The 19,365-nt window shown below is 45.8% G+C and overlaps 1 protein-coding gene across 1 annotated transcript; it reads right to left on the bottom strand.

The window, feature by feature from the left end:
- Window positions 1-5,522: 5,522 nt before the first annotated feature.
- On the bottom strand, window positions 5,523-15,326 carry LOC119376542 (uncharacterized). Its single transcript, XM_049411438.1, has 6 exons — window positions 15,083-15,326; window positions 10,934-11,013; window positions 10,565-10,648; window positions 9,918-9,950; window positions 9,039-9,083; window positions 5,523-5,814 (listed from the first exon to the last, which is right to left on the bottom strand). The coding sequence occupies exons 1-6, from the start codon at window positions 15,231-15,233 to the stop codon at window positions 5,782-5,784; spliced, it is 426 nt and encodes a 141-aa protein (XP_049267395.1). The 5' UTR covers window positions 15,234-15,326; the 3' UTR covers window positions 5,523-5,781.
- Window positions 15,327-19,365: the final 4,039 nt, after the last annotated feature.

Below are 19,365 nucleotides of genomic sequence, written 5' to 3'. Positions count from 1 at the left end.
TGTCGGGAGAGCTCCAGCGGGCTGCCCTCGTTTTACGCCAAGGAAAGCCAAGGCGGTGCGCCCCGTCGAGCGCCGCGCGGCTGCTTACAAAAGCAGGTTTTTTACTTCTACACTCTAATTTAAAAAAGGAGTATGCGTGACTCTTTTCGGAGAGTTCTGACTTGCCACGTATAGGACTCTCTTTAAAGAGGCACGGTGACACTCTTGGTGGGTCGGAGTCGGCGCGCTCTAGGAGAGTGCCCTGACCCTCTTAGGAAGAGCGGAAGGACGCTTATCCGAAGGATCCCATTACCACTTCTGAGGGAGTCAGACGACTCTTGCCAGTAACACTCCTACGTGGGTCAAATTACCCACACCGAGGTGTCAAGCGACTCCACAACTATTTTAAGTTACTCAATTGACCCTTGGTCTGCTTTTGCGCTACTACTGTTAGAAATAGTGAAGTATTCCTTTTAAGCAAGTCCAATAATACTTGCCGTTCTGCCCAGCGACTGCAAAAAAAAAAGAATCATTTAATTTTGGCATTATTTCAATAAAACTCGTCAGAACAACACACCTTTCCCAGCTGAGTAGTATAGAAAGCGCGAAAAGATGGTCTGTGATTTCCAATTAAGAAGTTGAGGTATTCCTCATTTACGCTTGTACGAGTGTAGCCAACTAAACTGTGTGACTGTGATATGCATAGTGTCATATGGCGCAAAATAAACTGCAGAAATCGGCAAACTCAAATCGAGCCGTGAGTCCGAGTGAGTCCGGTTGAGAAAAATTTCAGTGAGTCTGAGTCCGAGTGAGTCCGAATGAGGAAAAAGTTGGCGAGTCTGAGTCCGAGTGAGCCCTAAGGGCAAAATATATTTCATGAGTGGGTCTCTCAAGAGTGATGAAGCTAATCCTAGACAACCAGGATAGCTAAGTATAATCAGCTGAACCTTAGCTCACGCTACGTATATCCTGGCATAGCCGAGCTATGCCACTACAATTTTGTTTTTGCGTTACAAGAAAAAATCCGACGTTTCGCGTCCTACTCGCCTTCTTTTTCTGGGTTTCCTTCCTTTCCGTGCCCTGCCACGGTGGTCTAGTCATTATGGCGCTCGACTGTTCCGAAGGTCGCGGGATCGAATCCCGGCCGCGGCGGCGGCAATTTAGATGGAAGTGAAAATGCTTGAGGCCCGTGTACTTAGACTTAGGTGTACGTTACAGAACCACAGGTGGTCGAAATTTCCGCAGCCCTCCACTAAGGCGTCCCTCATAATCATATCGTGGTTTTGGGACAATAAACCCCATCAGCGATTACTGACAGTCCTTGGTTGAAAAAAAAAAGAAGCCTTGCAGTTGTTACCTTCCTCTGTCCTTGTCAGTTGCGCTGTTCGTTTATTCAATTAAGCCTTGCAGGACAGCAGTATTGCAGATTTCTGCAAATCGTCCATCGAAGCTTGCGAAATAGACAAGGGTGGTACCAGGTGTGTCAGTGAGCCTCTTTCATCGTGGTTTAAAAAAAAGATGATAATTTCTTATTACTTGACAGGAGATGACATTTCGCTGCTCTAAGAAGTTGACGCTCTGCTGTACAACATTATTGAGGGGGATCACTTTCTTTGCTTTTATGACGATGTCCTTAATTGATGAGGTTTTCGCATAGATAAGCACGCTGCTTTCTTAGTTGAAAGTCGGAACTTTGTCCTGCATCCGACCTTTTTTTTCTTGTGCGTGCTGTGATCCTTACGAACAATGTATCACGAACTGGCTTGCCAAGAAACGTCTCATATCAATGTCTTATTTCAAGATATCTGGTATCAAACACCAACTATATCAAGAACCATTACTTCGGAGGCACTTCCTGTAATGGTCATCATAATCGTAAACATTTTTGTCGCCAGGAGACAGGCGCGGATCCAGGTGCATACTTTGGGGTGGGGGGGGGGGGGGTGCGCAACTATCAGTAGCTTTAAGATGGCGAGAATGCGAAGCCACATTTTTTCGCAGTGAATCACCGTTCTTGAAGATCCTCCTACCGGAACAAATTATTGGAAGGCGCCACCCATGGACAGGCTTTTCTTTTCCACGAATCGTACGTACCCGATCCTTGGGTCCCCATAAAATCCACTTTCTACTCTCCTGAGCGTGACGAAGGTTATTTTGGGCTTTAGGCGCCTTTTGCGACGCGGAACCACGCATGCGCAGCCCCTGCGGCTGAGGATGGAAAATATATGGGAGGCACGCCGCTGCCAGTTGCGCTGTACTGGCTGCACCATTCTCGCTGCCGCGAGCACGAAACGCGTTACGAACATTGAAATTGAGCGCGATGCGTCATGTGCCGCTTACGGCTGCACCCCCCGTCGCCATCCTATTTAGATAGTGCGGTCTTAACCCTCTATTACATGAATTATGAAAGTCATTTGAAAAAAAATATTTTCTCTACTTTGATCATAAAATAGGCAAACAAGAACGTATACAAAGATTTTTGGGATCGATTGTGACTGCATTTATGAAGATACAGGTTAGCGCCGAACATGGCACACCCTGAAGGTGGGTTGCTTGCTGCAGTGGTTGAAAAACAGCCTCACTGGTTGTGGTCTCATCAGCGTGATGTGTGGAACAAAATAAAGCAATTCCTTCCTGTGTTCAGGCATAATTGAACGCTTCACTTAGTGCATTTGAGCACCGACTTCCATGTACAAGATGGCCGCTTAATAGGACGGCCTATGAAACAGTGCGGTGCAGGGGGAGTTACCATATGGGGATATGACATGACAGCAACTGACTGCGTTCCAGCGGTCGTACCTAAAGTTCAGCACGAAAATGGGTTTCGCGAAGTTTACTGGATACTCAAGAGTGCAAAAGAAACGTCGGCATTTTGATCAGTTGACCAGATGATGCCAACCTGATTATCATAGTATATTTCACTGTTATAGGATCAGATATGCTCCTTTTTTCCAGTAAAGAGTTTGCCAGTCATCCTTATCGAATAAAGGGAACTGTGCATCGTGGGGTTCTATAGCTGACTTGCACTGACGTCATTAACACCGCCTTGTTGGAGCACCGCATGGTCGAAGCATGCCATCAGTACATCGCAAGCAGGTTCTTCCATTATTCAAGCACAGGGGCCAACAGCGTTTTTGCCGCGTCATTACAAGCATGTTAGCCGCAACGTGATTACGCTGTTCTTATGTCATGAAAGCCGCCATGCTGGAGTACTAGTATGTTAAGAAGATGCGTCAGTGACGTCGCGTGCAAGCTATATCTATATTCCAGCGAATTGCACAAGCTGTCTGACCACGGTCATGCAGTTCGGCATGTTTGTTTGCCAGTCGAGCGTTAATCACCTACCGGGAGACAAGCCTATACCCTAACTTTGATCATTTAGCAGCTTCATATAAGTGATGAGCGCTTGGTCATACCTTGATGAAGTTATTCCTAGCTGTTTTGTCAGTGGTGAGCTCATAGAAGGCGTGGGAAACTGGCATCCCCAAAACCTCTTGTAACGACTTGTCTGCCATGGTGGTATCAGCGGCTGCAATGCTTGAATAGGCCACATGCCTGGAGAAGATTCATCGTCCGCCATGCGGGCGTCAGCAGCGGGAGTGTCCTGGCAGTCAGTACAACTTTCCGCACCTGTCTGGCAAGCGGAAGCGTCGAACGTGTGGTTCGTAGGCTACGAACAGCACGGCGGTGGCGTACCTAACGATGTTCGGGGCTGTAGCGTTAAACAAAAAATTCGGGCAAACAAGCCGATACCTCGGGAGCACCTCGGCACCACGATACCTCGACACCTTCTCTATGAGACGCTGTCGGGATACATACGTCGCGTCCTAACGACCCTCTGCCCACACCGTCATTGGGTGCTGTTGTGCACATTGTCAAATTCCGCCATTGGTTAACTTTGATTGGCCCAGAGGGCTGCTACGGCCTCTTTGATTGGCTTAAAATGCCGCCATTATGAAATTTGAAAGTATGGCGGAATGTGAGTGTCCAGATTAACACCCGTTGTTTTGGAAAGTAGCGCGAACTTTTGATGCGCGCTGCCACTCCCTGTCACACCAATTCCGCGCGCATCCAGTATCTCCGCTACCTGTAGATGCACTTCTTCCGTTCTAGTTCCACATTCCGGATATCCGCTTCTTTAATTTCCGCCGAGACCTGCTGTTTTCGCAGACGCTGCAGTCGTTAGGGGCGCGCACGTGCCCATCACCAGCGGTTGGCAACCTCAGTAGCTCGCTCTAGCAGGGCAAATATATGCCAACGTTGTCTTTTCCGATGTTCGTGCCTTTGCGCCCATGTTGCGCTTAGCCAGTGGTCAGAGCGACGATCCGCTCACGTTGCCACCGGGATCATGCAGCCATGCGCGGTGGTTGATAAGGCCATATCATAAAAAGAAGCATAGCGCACTGCTGAAAAATTACCGGCCGGTTTTTCCAGCTTGCTCGTCGCGATGAAAGGAAAGAGTTCCTGCACAATGCAATTTCTTCGCCGGTGGTCACCGCGACTGCGATTGTACACAGAACATGCTTCCACCCTTCTATACAAGCCAGATGAAATGATATCACCGCTAGCTGTCACCCAATCCCCGAGGACTCGAGGTTTGTTCAAGCAAGAAGAAACGATGTCGCATGGAATTTTTTGTTGTACAATTCACCATTTCGCTGGAGGTGCAAAATTTCGGAAACTTCGAGCAGCAGAAAAAAGAAATTCTCCCCCTGTTCCTCATATAACATTGTGCGGGCTATCCTACCAGGTAGGTTCACGAGCCCTGGGCGACCCCCATGAAAGCATCGCGAAAAAATATAGACATTCATATCCACTACAAGCTGGGTAGAAGAGCTTACCCACCCCCGCACCGCAAGCTCACAAGAGAAGAGATAGTGCTCTTCCGGAAACTTCAGACCGGCATGCTCCCTGACGGTGCCCTTTTGCACGCTGTGTATCCCAAAATCTACCGAAACGACTGCAAATTCTGCTCTGCAACAAGTACACTCCACCACATGGTATGGCAGTGTGGGTGTAACCCATCAATGCCAGCTACCACTAGACCAAACGTCGAGGGGTGGAAGGCCCGGCTGACAAACTCAAGCTGTGACGACCAGCAATGTCTGGTGAACAGGGCCACAATATCCTGGACTATAGGGACCCCGCCCACCTTAAATTACTGCGCCGGCTCACTCCACCGAATAAAGCTTATTCCTCCTCCTGCTCCTACTCTCCCCCAACACACTGCGCCCTTGAAACTGACCGCTCACTCGCTTTCAGATTCCTCTTTAGTTTTAATACAATACCAACTCGCACTTTTTTGGTCGAACATACAACCTTCCGCGGGAAATCTTTCTTGTGCCCCCCCCCCCTCTTTGCTAGACCACTGTAAGCCACTTTTGTAAGTTTTAGGTGATTTTAGTAAGTTAAAACTATGCCCCGCGTAAGTTAAAAGTATGCTTCTTAAAACATCTGTTTTTTTAGAGTACCGTAAGTGAATATTGTAGTGTAAAAAAAAGGTAGTAAGGGTGTCGTAGCGACAAGAACTCGTGCTACGCACCATGCATTTGTTTATTGAAAATGTTGCACTATTTGGGGACCTTTCTCTTGTTTCAGCACTGCAGCCGTTTCGCTAAGAAGACCAAGACACCTGAAGAGTGATGCGGTGTTCCGGCTAGGATTCCAGACACGGCTTCATAAATGTTCTGCTGTTTGGCTGCAAGAAATGGAAAGGAGAAGAAGAAAAAAAGACTTGTGCATGCGTTCTGGAGCGTTCTACAGACAAGTCCTCGCACTCTGGCTCCAACCTTCTTGATGTGATCAGGCAGGCGGCGGCACGTCCTTGAGGCAGTTCTGCAAAAGTGGAAGCGTTCGGGCCAGTCAGTACCACAGTTCTTCAATCATACCAGTTGCGAAACTGCGTTCTGAAACCCGGACACTCCCATGTACTCAATTTGCGGAGGATAGCAGACCGACGCACCGCCTGGTGGCTACGAAAGAAAACACACTGCATCGCCAAGATCGCAGGATTTTTCGCTGTAATTGCGCGAGTTGCCGCGGCAAGAATTAGGAAGAGTGCTTTCAAGAGAGGTCGAAGAGTCACATAGCCGCGGCATCGTCTTGAAAAACCCGCAGGCGTAAACAAACCGATCACTTCATCAATGCGGCATCACCTGCGGGCTTGTGCATCGAAACACACAGAAAATGTCATTTATTATCTTGTTTTTCCGCCTACAGATGGCGCCACAATCAGCAGACCTCCTCGATTTCGGCCAGTGTTTGAATTTTTATACTTGGAGCCTATGGGCAATTTCGCAACTCGCATGATTGAAGAACTCTGAGTCAGTACAGCTTAGTTGCAGTTCTTTGTTAGCTTGCAGTGGTTTAGAGCGCTACGTGTATTCACCACCGAGACTGACGACCCATATTTTCGAAGACGCCCGGTTTCAACATACAGGTATAGCGTTTGCACCCGATGTCCTTGCCCATAGGTTGAAATTTGGCTGAGGCCTTTGCGCGGTTGCTCTGTTTATGTTTAGGATGGGTGCCATTTTGTTAATCAACAAATACTCAGCTGCATTCTATTCTGGGCTTGTTTTTTTTCTTTGTGTGTGTTTGCCGTGAGCACTAAGTGAATTTAAACTTAGGCTACACAAAAAACAAAAACAAAAAACAAACAAACATATACACAAGTCTGGTATTGGCCGCGAGATCGAGCGGAGTCGCCACCTAGCGGCTTCTGGCTGAACCGCGCCTAGTGTGGATTGCTCCGTGCGTCGTCTGCTAGCCCCGTTGTGTTTGCATGTGCGCGTACGTCATGCAGATTCTCAAAAGGCGGTTTATTTTGCTGCGTTAGTGCAACTTTAACCGCTCGTACGTATGCCTAACACGGTGTAAAGAAGCATTTGGCCTTGATCAGCTGTATATGTACTGTAATAAGATCAGAGAGTGCACTTATCGAGAGTACTGTGTGCGGTCGTCGTACCCTCCGTTCACGAGAGTCATATCAGTGTAGGTGCCGCTCCGTGGTTCAAGCGCATTGCAAAGTGCACTTGGCGTTGCCCTAAAGATGAGCAGTATTAAATCTCATGTGAATATAGCCTTTTAGCGGCGCGGTGGTAAAAAAAAAAGGCACGCATATACTTGAGCGTTGTGGTTAGGTGTTGTTTATACGTTATGCGACGAGCTTTAGTTGTGTACGGTCCTGGTTTCACTAGAGAGAAATATTTCTGTTAAGTCACGTCTGACACCTCGGTACTTAAATTGTCCCCTAGAATGAACAGAAAGTGAAATGACACGGAAATCGCAAAACTGAGTTCCCTTGCGCAAGTTTAACTTGTGGCGAAATTTACACAAAAACACCCGTGTACTTAGATTAAGGTGCGCGTTAAAGAGCGCTGATGGTCAAAATTAATCCAAACGGCGTAGTTTACATTTATGTTGTAGTAATTTCACGCGAAGCCACATCTTTTTTTTTTCTTTAGATTATCTTGAGCGTTTGTGTTGCGTTGTTTAGATTGGCAGAAGGCAGCGGACATTATTCGTATGAAAAAGCGTACTTTGGTCCCGTGAAATAACCGGACCTTTGTTCCATTACTGTCGTGCAAGTTACTGTTACTGGAATAAAAACAAGCGTTTGCGTGTTAAACGTCTCCGTAGCGCTAAAGCGCTGTCAGCCACGAAGCTTTCCTCAGTAAACCTATATACTGTCCTACATTTCACGGAGAACTGAATGAGAAATGCGAATGAATATTTGGGCACGCAGTGCACAAAGTGCTATTTCAACTCATCGCGCAGGAATACGGGCTTTCTTTTTGTTGAGGGGCATCCAAATGAACAAGAAGTAAATAGTTAATTCAGTCGCGCGATTCAGCAGTGCGTAGTAGGTGGAACACAAGCTAAACATGTACAAATAAAACAACAAGAAAACGTCACCCATTGCGAAAACGCCGACTGCCGCCGAAGGCGAGCAACCCGTTCGTTGGCAGAATGCGCTTCTCTCACAAGTAATTGTAACGTTCGGCGCGCTTCGTGCATTATTCGGGAATGAAGAGCGCACATATTACCACAAAGCTGCAGTCAACGCATTTTGTTTGCCGGAAATCGGGTCACATCGCTCACAACGAAGCGTTGTTGTGCACGTGTGTATACGCGCCGACAACCGCCTATCCACACTAGCGCTGCGACGGTGCTGCAACCTGTAGCCCGATCTCGCGGCGAATAGCAGAGGAACAGGCGAGTCTAGCATAGCACAAATCAAAAGAAAACTCCGTCTAAGTAGTTACGTGCACCACTACGGAACATGGTGGAAGAAATAAATAAATAAATAAATGAATAAATAAATAAATAAATAAATAATTAAATAAATAAATAAATAAATAAATAAATAAATAAACAACAGAGAGCAAACGCCACAAAATTGGGGCCAGGAAACGTCAGACGAACGCCTGATCACGAACCACCTCAATATTACAGTATCATCGATGTCGATGGGATTTGCATTCATAGTGTTTCTCTGTTCTCTAAGCTGAACGAAAGAAATAACAATTCTTCTATAATTAGCAAAACAAAAAGAACCATCATGACGACATTAAAAGCGATGACACGCTTCATATGATGAGGCACTCAAGCACCAACTCGCCTTGACGTCATAGATTTTAACGGCGTCTGCAAGCGACTACATAATTCTCTGTCGTTAAGAACAAATGATTCATGATGTTGTCCTAAGAGAGCCAGGGACTTAACGGAGCAAGTTTAAGAAAACTTTACTGAGCCAATGTGACGAAAATATGCAAAAGAAAACTTTGAAATTTGTTACGAAAGACTGTTGAGAATTCAGTGCGAAATTCAAAAATGAAACAATGACCATCTTTGCCTCCTCTAATATTGTACACATAGTGGCGCAATCAATGACCTTGAAGCTCTCAAAAGATTTAGCTTCAAATGATTTAGTGCTTCAGTTAGGTGTTCATTTAGCGCTCTCTATTACTACACACGGCTGCTCGCTGAACGAAGCAGAAAGCATGCAGGTACTGCACGAGAACAGGATAATTATATGGCATTGATTGTTCACTCACCGTTAGTGGCTTGAGCGCTTTGGCAACCTTGGGTCCGAGTACATCCTGCGCAAAGAAATGGGCGTCTTTTTTTCATACTGCTCCTGTCTTAACAAAAAGTAAGAGAAATTACAAATTATCATGTCACTTTTTCGCTGCACTGGCTCGCATTGTCTTGACTGAAGTCACCCTCGCATCACACGTGTAGTTACTCAAACAACAACAATAAAAAAAAAACCAATGAAACAGCAAAGTACTGGTGCGCACGGAAAGCTATATACAAGACAAACAGTTGTTTGCGGAATCCATAATGGATGGGAGCAGAGTAGCGCGCTACAGCTGACAGATGGAATATTCAAACAAAGAAACGCGGTACCTGCACCGTTTGTTAGTGCAAGTTTGAGTTCTTGAATTGCACTCGAATAACTGATTCATCAGTTCGCACATGTTAAGAGTTGTGTGCAAGACATATCAGGACTTGGTCCCGGAAGGCTTTCTTGTCGCAGTCTTTCCATAAAGAGTCTAGTTTTTCTTTTCCCCCAAAAGAAATTTTTAAAAGGAACCTGCACGAGATATGAAAGGCTGAACATGGAAACACGAAGGGTTCCAGAAAAAAATTGAGTTATAAACCTGAGACGCACAGGAGGAACCCTAAGAAGAAGCAAAGAAAACCTCTTGGTTCCTTGCTGTTTGCTGCTTCACACTCTCGAGTGCCGTGTACCAACTCGCCCTGCAAACCACCCTTATGCACACGGCACTATTTCGAAGTTATTGTGCAGCCAGATCGAGGGTCGATAAACATTGATTTCATGTAAATGACTTCACTGCCAATCTAAACTACGCCTGTGCGTGGCGCCGTTTATGCATATACAAACATAGAAGAGTTGAGCATCAACTTACCAGGACCTTTGGGTCCTCCATGCATTGCATGCCCTGAAAAGAAACACATCACTGCTTCGGCTGCACCATATCCGCTCTTTATATAAGGTCATCGTTCATCTCAGAGCACTGCAGTAATCTCTATCCATCTTGTTGAAAAGAGTCACGTGACACACTTAAGTGGAGCCGAAAAAAAAAAGATTCTGTACTGAAAAATGCCAGATACCTTTTCTCATGCCAGTGCGAAAGGAAATTTTATCGGGCCATCTGTCATACGACTGGAACCCGTCATAGATAACTGTCGTAGGTATACGAAAAAAAAAAATAGGGAGAACAAAATTTTGGACACCGTGAACATTGCTCTTTTGAGTACAGCTGTTCAATGTACAATATTCTTGTCAACTGCAATAATCTTGTCGACATGTTAACCTTCTGGTAGGTCTATATTCCAATGATAAGAAGGCAGGACATTCGCATGTCCTGCCATCTCGTTTCTTGTGTACTCGTTGTATGACGCATGCCCTGCCACAATTATTAACCCAAACTAACTTTCCTACCTATCCCTCATTCTGCAGTGTTATAGTGAACTAGAAGTATATTCTAGTTCACTATAGGAGTGTGCTTGACCGCGCTGGCTGGGGGGTGCACTATGGGAGGGGACGACTCACCTCCCTGTAGTCATCGGTCATGACGCATTCGATGTCAAACCGCGGGAATCCTTTGGCCAGTTCTTTTTGGACGCACTCAACATCCTGAGAAAGTGAATGGTAAACAAAGGCAGGGGTGGGAAAGAGGGAGGGAGTGGATGTGAGGGTGGTGTCGGTTAAGCATAGGTTGTTTCTACCAGGCTCGTCGCTGTTCTCGTGCATCACAATGTAAAGTGCTTGAAAAGACGACGACAAAAGAGGAGAACACACAGCACAAGCGCTCCTCTGCTGTCGCCGTCCTTTCAAGCGCTCCACATCGTCAATATGCCACACCCACAAAGAGCGAACATCAGGCATTGGTTCTCGTGAATGTTGAAGGAAAGTGCTTACAAGAAGGTCGGGGGCCTTCTGCAGCAGACTCTCCAGTTGTAGCACCAGGGGAACGATGCGGGTCTTGCACTTGCTAAATACTGAAGACCGCAACAAGAAGAAAAGAGTGAAAAAAAAGAAGCCACTGAATCTAAATAGCACCGTTCATAGTACGATTATGACGACACCATCGTCATCATTCTAAGTGATGTATATTGCACAAGTAGGAGCTCTGCCAGAGACCTGCAATTATACGCCGTGGAGCAGCGTTTACTCAAATGCGGCAAGTGGCGCATCAGACCGGGTTTCTAACTTATCGATCCGTGTACACTGTGGCAATACACTATGAAGGCCATTATTGAGCCAGGAGGGGGCTGTAACGGTGCTGTGCAATACCCTTTGTTGGGAGAACACACCGCAGCAGTGACGTCACTTTTCCTCTCTCCCTCTCAATTCGGCGCAGCACAGCACCTTCTAGACCAACACCTTCTAGAGCAGGTGTTTCAAACTCACCCGAGCTAGCGGGCCGCAGTCACAAAACTTCGTCCTTCAAGGGCCGCGACAATGAAAAAAGTTGGAGCGGGGGAGAGGGGGTGTGGGAGGGTGAACGAAATGCCATCGAACGTTGCCAATTGTAAGAAATATGGATCATTTCTGAATGGGATATGACGTCATGATTCAAGGAACATATCGATACCGACTTATAAAATGACTAATACCTGGACGCCGATCTGGAAATCGACCGTCGTCACCAGAGACCTCCCTTCTTGAGATAAGCAATATGGCCTTCGGCAACCATGGGCTACTAAGAAGTCACCTTTTGAGCAAAAACATTCGAAAGAAAGCCCGTTCATTGGCCGTGTCCTTTAAGTTCCTTTCTGGACACTTTTGTCCATTGCGGGTTGAAGACTCATGAATTAACATACTTGTTAAGAAAAAGAAATTCGGGACGAGCACAGTCAGTGTGCGGGCCGGGCCGCGTGTTTGAGACCCCTGTGGTAGACGTGCGCCGGGCCGTGAAGGGCCGTTAGCGAGAGGTCCACGGGCCGCGTGTTTGAGGCCGCTGTTCTAGAAGGTGTTGGTTCTCTAGAGGGTGTTTTTTCTCCTCCATTCACCGGCGAAATACGCTCCAAAAGCGGTTTGTTTAGTACGAAGGTGGCTGAGCCAGACGTAAAATTATCTGGCGAAGGGTTACTGCCATGCGTTAATGCGACACGCTACATTCATAACCGTGGCTCCTGTCTCATGTCAGCATGATTCAACCTCCGTATGTACCAAACTGTACCGCAGTGAATTTCCTTCTGTTAATACCCATTCACTCTAAGAGGTCACTGCTTATCCACTATGAGCATTACAGGGCCCTGCCGAACATTCCGTGTTCTTCTAACGGTAAATGGAATATTAAATTGCGTTGACAGATTTCCTGATGATGCGGTGGCTAAATGGCACGAAGGTCAGGTCTGACCGAAGACAGCCAATGCGGACAGTTCTCAATCAATTTAAATTCATTACCACACTGTCAAGCTCGCTGGCTGATGAACATGGAGCCGAATTTACATAGCATATTTGAAACAAAGCACACGACGTGAAATGCACAAGATTAGGCACAAACTAATTAACTGTTGAATTACATAAAGATGTAAACGAACCAAAAAGAAAACTGGCAAGATATGTCTGTGCCCCCAAAAGAAAAAAAAAAGTGTTTCTATATTTACTTTTTTTACTTAGAAAGCTTGCCCTTAAGCATAATGGAAAAAGAGTGCCAAAGATGCAGGAACAAATTTGATTCATGCAGAAAGAATAAGATTGAGCGGTGAAATGGTCTATATATACAACAATCATGTCCATTCACTTACTCCTTCACTAAGAAAAAGACAAAAAGAAACTTGGAAAGGGAGCTCTGTATACTTAGTATGGCTGACCTACATAGCCTTTCGGTAGAGCTACGTTCCGGTCAAGAACAAAAGTTCTGCATTCGTGAATTGAATTCAACTTCAGCTTGCCACGCAGCCACATTCGTGCGGTTTCATTACCTGTTAGAGTATCGTATCTTCATACTGCGCTTTTGTCCGACCTCAAGAGGCGCGAAAAGCGCCGCCAGATGCGAAAAAGGAACAAGCGTATACTGTGAGGTAGGTCACGCGCGCGCGTTGTGTTTGCGCTCTCGATCTGGCATACTTCCTCGTTTGAGCAGCAAGCGTTCATCAATTCTACCTACAGCTGATAGTTGGGCTGCTCTCCACTTCATCGTCATCCAATTCATCAACTCTCCACATATGACGCTCTGTGCCCGATGTTAAGGAGCAATTATGACTCGTGAACAGCCTCGGGAAATGGAGCGACTGACTGCGTGATGGCATATGCAATTAATAATAATATCTGGGGTTTAACGTCCCAAAACCACGATATGATTATGAGAGACGCCGTAGTGGAGGGCTCCAGAAATTTCGACCACCTGGGCTTCTTTAACGTGCACCTAAATCTAAGTACACGGGCCTCAAACATTTACGCCTCCATCGAAAATGCAGCCGCCACGGCCGGGATTCGATCCCGCGACCTTCGGGTCAGCAGTCGAGCGCCATAACCACTAGACCACCGTGGCGGGGCGATGGCATATGCAGCTTCGACGATTGCAGTGATGGTACGTGCTATGTCTGAATAAAATCCTGGTGCTCAGTGCTGACGAAGTTTCGCACATCTGCCAGGATATGCAGGAAACGAACAGGGACGTCTCTTCATTCGCAAAATTCACGAAACTTTAAAGGGACGTAGCCGATGAACTGGTGCACGTATCAATCAATCAATCAATCAATCAATCAATCAATCAATCAATCAATCAATCAATCAATCAATCAATCAATCAATCAATCAATCAATCAATCAATCAATCAATCAATCAATCAATCAATCAATCCCTAAAAGTGCAATATGCGCACTTATTGGCTCTGAGCAGACGTGATGAGCGACACGCTTGACGATTATGACCAGTATTTGGGGACATGTGCCCGTAACGCCATCACACGCCCGTGGCAGCGGCACCCTGCCGTAACTGAATGGGAAATAGGCGAAAAAATAGCATCTGACGAAAAAAATGTATAGTCATCAACTACTCCTTTTAAATACAGCAGAGACCCACTTGAACATTCCGGTAAAATTGCAGTATCGCACTACAAAGCGCGTGGTGTTTTAGAATAGTTAATATTTTACATCGTGGCCTGTCTGTTTCCAAGAAGCAGTGTTCAAGTGTCCTGAGGAACCACTTGTTTTGAAGTGCGATACTGCATTCTGCAATTTTACCAAAATGGTCAAGAGGGTCTCTGATGTGCCTAAAAGGAGTCCTTGGTGATAACTAATTCTTTTGTGATATATGATTTTTTTCTCCTAAGGGCGACATTGCCACCGCCGAGAGACGGCACCACGTACGGATGTCCCCTAAAGTTACTGTAAATGGATCATTTAGAAGCCATATACCGTAAAGAGCCATATATAGTAACCCTAATGACCCCGAATTATGGGGACGGCTGTAACGAGAAAAGGTCTGAAAAAAAAAATCCAGTGCTAATGTCGTTCTTGTGTAGCGATTGGTGTAGTTCTAAATCCTGCGCTAAATACTACGAAACATGAACTGTGCAGCACGGGCATCCAGCGATTCCCGTTGCGCTGTTCTTAGTCTCCGTCTATGAATGATCTCTCGCAGGAGTTCGTAACATCGGCGCCGGAGAAGCGCCGGCCGGAGGAGGCATCGCGTGACTTGCCCCCCCTCCCCCCCCAATCATCGAAAGGGGGGGGGGGGTGCAAGTCAGCTCCATACCTTTACTCCGTCGTACCGGACACCGTCATTGTTTGAAGTGCAAAGTTATGGCCATGCAGGGGACCCCTATGACCCCTTTGGACTAGGACCCCATTAACCACACCGGCTTATGTTTGTGACCCTTGATGTTGCATTACAAGAGATGTTTACTTCCCACCTTGGCCTGAAACTTTCCCCTCCCCCCTCCTCTTATAGAGAACCCTGCGCACGCCTATGCTTATATCATTTAGGTGCACGTTAAAGAAGCTCAAATGGTCAAAATCAAACCGCAGTCCCTCACTACGCCGTGCCTCGTAATCATATCGTAGTTTATGGCCCGTAAAGCTCAGCAATTAACAAGAAACCCTTCGTGGTTGTACCCTTTCTGCAGGACTGCGTCAGCACCGACGGGTCGAACTGGCTGGCGAGCTCCATCAGGAACTTCGGGTCGATGGCCGGTCCCGCCGATGCGTCGCACCACAGTATGACCAGTACGAGCAGCGTACACTGGGACAACGTCGTGGTGGTCATTACTGCTTTGAAGACTGTAGCGGGTGTGCGAGTGTTCGGTGTGGGCTGCACACTGGTCCACTTTCTATTTCAACCCAGTCACGTCGCTGCAGCGCGACTGATATTCGAGCCTCTGCAGCTACGACAACAGCATCGTTATGTATTTTTCCTTTTACGTGATGGATCGCCAAGACCCCCCATATCTCTCGGCCGGGAATCTACTGCGCGTGGCCCAAATCGGAATGTTTGCTGTGCGAGCTTCTGGCACTCCTCTAACGGCTCCCCAGTAGGCCAAACATATACGCTGCCCCAGTGTCACCTGCTCCAGTCAACACTACCAAACGGAGGTTAAATGAAAATGAAAAATAGAACATCTGGGTTCTCAGCAGTCTCGACCATGTTTGATCGGTGTCACGGTCGCTGATAGCCGAGGCGCGTTGGCTGTAATGCGCGTTATTTCGTAAAAATATAGGGAACGAAAAAGGAAAGGAGACGACGACGGCGACGAATGACTCTGTCGCTCCGCTCTGCTAGAATTTCAGGCCGTATAGATGTCGGAGTTGGGGGCATGTACACACACCGATTCCTTCGATTCTGTCAAACAGCTGTAATGAAGGAGCAAAGCTCCGTTACTCTACTGATATGCATATTTACAGGACTTCGTGTTGAATTACCTTCCAGCGTCCACCTACAACGGACACCGTGACACAGAAGTGGTCCTTTCACATAGGTGGCAGATAAAAAGAGCCTAAAAAAGCGCGGCGGATGCGCACGTGGACACGTGTACCGAAGTCATTTTTCACTATTTTAGTGTCATCTCGTATGTTGTCTCTATACTGACCGTTCGTGCTCAAGAAAAAGTCTTTTAACAGGGGAGCGGCTTAAGCTTTTCGTTGAGCCGGGTAGTGCGAACAGAAATTGTCATCCGGCACAGGCTCGCTTTGTCCTCTTAATCTTCTGCTTCGCTCCGATAACACGAGCGCTTATTTGTCCGGCGTGCAATGCAATGACAATGATGGGCGAGTCTGCTACGAGACTAGGGAAAACGTAGCATCACGTAATAACTAGTCGCGTGGCTAAAACCATGTAATATCACGTAACAAATTGTCACGTGACTAAACGTCACGTAACATTACGTAACAACTACTCGCGTGGCTAAAATCACGTAACCAGTCACGTGACAAAAAATCACGTATCACGCAATACCTAGTCACGCGACTAAAATCACATAACATCACGTAACCAGTCACGTGAATAAAAATTACGTAACATTGCGTAACAACTAGTCGCGTGGCTGACATCACGTAATAACTAGCCACGTAACTAGAAACTACGTAACACCACGTAACATCTATTCACGTGACTAAACTCACGTAAGCTCGCACAACATCACGTAACAACAAATCACGTGACTAAAACCAATGTAACATCGCGTGAGAACTAGTCCCGTGACTAAAAATAACGTAACTAGTCACGTGACCAAAATCGCGTAACATCACGTAACAGCTAGTAAAGTGACATGTTCCCGCCATGACCATGTAACAAGTCACGTGACTAAATCACGTAACATCAAGTAACGTCTTGTCACCTGACATGTTTCCGCCAAAACCACATAGTCACGTGACATTTTCTCACCAAAAACCACCTAACATAGTCACATGACTAAAGTCAGGCAACATCACGTAACATCTAGTCGCGACACTAAAATCGCGTAACTAGTCAGGTGACTAAAAATCGCGCAAGAACACATAACGCTTGAAATACGAGCGCGAAACTTAGAGACACTGAATAGAAACAATGAATCGGCTTAGATTGATAAATTGTACTTTGAGAACTATAATGTCGTTAATTTCACATCATAGGTGTATTAATAAATGAGAAAATAAGTTCAAGGTTTCATTTTTAAATTTCACACCAAAATCTCCACGCGTGACGTCACGGATTTCAAAGTGCATTTATCGTATTTTGGAGCCATCGGCTCCACATAATTTCCTCAAACTTCGTATGTTAACTACATGGCCCCCTCAGAGGACAGTGTACTTCATTTTTACAGTTAAGGAACTACGTAGGCCCTTGTAGGCGCCGTCAAAATATGTGACGTCTCGGCGAATGGTGCGGAAACTTGAAGGAGGCGTCACCACCAACATTTTCTTTTTGCGCGATTTCTCGCTTACTGAGCGTCATCTCGCAGCAAGCGTGGTGTTTTTGGCATCGTGGAAGAGTAGTTTACTGATACCAGAAAAATCGTTTTGCTCTTTAGTGTCCCTTTAAACAGGGACTTCGGAAAACAAGGACAAGCGCATGCTACCAACTGAAAGATTATTTCCAAAGCCCTGTCAGATGAGGAACTCGTGTTCTTGGAAAGCGGCACATGCCGTAGGCGTTAACTATTTTCTGTAAGGCAATGCAGGCTTTGGTAAGGTGTGGCGGTTATATATTTTATTTTTTTATCGTTTGTATTTTCTTCGTTGTGTTCTCTTATCCGCTGTTCTTGCGGAGCATTTATCTGTCGGTATATATATGTCAATGCTTTCGAAATAAGCTTTCAATTGGTAGTATGCGCTTGTCCTTGTTTTCCGAAGTCCCAGTGTAAGTTACGCGCTCGTATTTCAAGTATCATGAATCACCAACTCGCCCAATCAGGCATTTTAACAAATAACATAACTAGTCACGTGACTAAAATAGCGTAACATCACGCAACAACTAGTCAAGCGACTAAAACCACATGACATCACGTAACGTTTTCCCGCCAGAACCACTTAACTAGTCACGTGACATGTTCCCGCCAAAAAGCATGTAACAGCTAGTTACGGGACTAAAATCACGTTACATCACATGACATTTAATCACATGACTGAAATCAAGCAACGTCACGTGAAGACTAGTGAAGTGTCTAAAATCACGTGACATCCCATAACCAGTCACGTCACTAAAACCACGTAAGATCACGTAACTAGTCACGTATCTAGAAATCGCGTAACGTTACGTAACAACTACTCACGTGACTGAAACACGCAACATCATGTAAATAGAACAACGTAACATCACAACAACCTGTCACGTGGCAGCTAGTCACGTGACATGCTCCCGCCAAAAGCTAGTCACGTGACATGCTCCCGCCAAAAACCATGTAACAGCAAGTAACGTAAACTAAAACCACGTAACATCACGTAACAACTAGTCACGTGTCTAAAAATCGCGTAAGATCTAATGAGGTGACTTTTCCCGCCAGAACCACGTAAGCACATGTTCCTGTCAAAACCTCGTGGCACGTGCGTAATGTGGGGAACCGACCGAAACCGGAGAATAGCCAAGCCTTGTCAGACTAGTACTACTAACAAAAACGTATCATGTCTAGCAAAAGCTTCGCATTACTAACAAAAACTTAAAAACGTTAGGACGAACACTCTCTCCGCTGTTGGTTCCAGGCTTGCGCCAATAATGGAAGCTGCGCACATGTTTTTTAACGATAGAAGAGTCGTAGTTTTTCGCAGATATACTTAGAAGCACAATTTATTGTTTAGTTGCTGTTGGCAAAATACAGCGCATAAAGTACACCTCAACAGTTGCGAAGCGCTTCGAAAGAAGCGGACACAATTATGAAGGGTGTGGAGTAGCACGAATCAATCAATCAATCAATCAATCAATCAATCAATCAATCAATCAATCAATCAATCAATCAATCAATCAATCAATCAATCAATCAATCAATCAATCAATCAATCAATCAATCAATCAATCAATCGATCAATCAATCAATCAATCAATCAATCAATCAATCAATCAATCAATCAATCAATCAATGGACAACACGAATAGAGATGGTAGGAGGCGTTAAAAAATATATGAAAAGCGTGTATGATGGACAACAACACCAATGACAACAACAACAAAACGCGTGATACAAGGAAAAACATCCTCGAGACTCTTGAATTACAATTGAAACTAAACTACATATTCTTATAAGGTAAGAAGTAGGCATTTTGAAACCAAGTTTACTAGCCGGGCACGAAACCGAACCGAGAACCAGTAATGTCCAAGCCTTTCTTCATTCCCTCTCTCTCGTACCAGAACCAGAATTTTAGCGGGAACTGAACAAAAACCCAAACCGATATCCTTGGAACGTGCCTCAACCCAAACCGACTCTCAGCGG

This window comes from Rhipicephalus sanguineus, unplaced genomic scaffold (genome assembly GCF_013339695.2).
Source record: "Rhipicephalus sanguineus isolate Rsan-2018 unplaced genomic scaffold, BIME_Rsan_1.4 Seq135, whole genome shotgun sequence".
In the NCBI taxonomy this organism is placed as follows: domain Eukaryota; kingdom Metazoa; phylum Arthropoda; class Arachnida; order Ixodida; family Ixodidae; genus Rhipicephalus; species Rhipicephalus sanguineus.
Note: the sequence above shows the minus strand (reverse complement) of the source record. Positions and strands in the feature narration are given on the sequence as shown.

What these genes read in the sequence shown, in the direction of transcription:
- LOC119376542 (XM_049411438.1), bottom strand. Translation starts at nt 15,233, where the DNA reads ATGACCACCACGACGTTGTCCCAGTGTACGCTGCTCGTACTGGTCATA. An exon ending in TGACCGATGACTACAGGGAG is followed by an intron (nt 9,951 to 10,564) that starts GTGAGTCGTCCC and finishes GTTTCTTTTCAG; the next exon opens with GGCATGCAATGCATGGAGGA. An exon ending in TGGAGGACCCAAAGGTCCTG is followed by an intron (nt 9,084 to 9,917) that starts GTAAGTTGATGC and finishes TTCTTTGCGCAG; the next exon opens with GATGTACTCGGACCCAAGGT.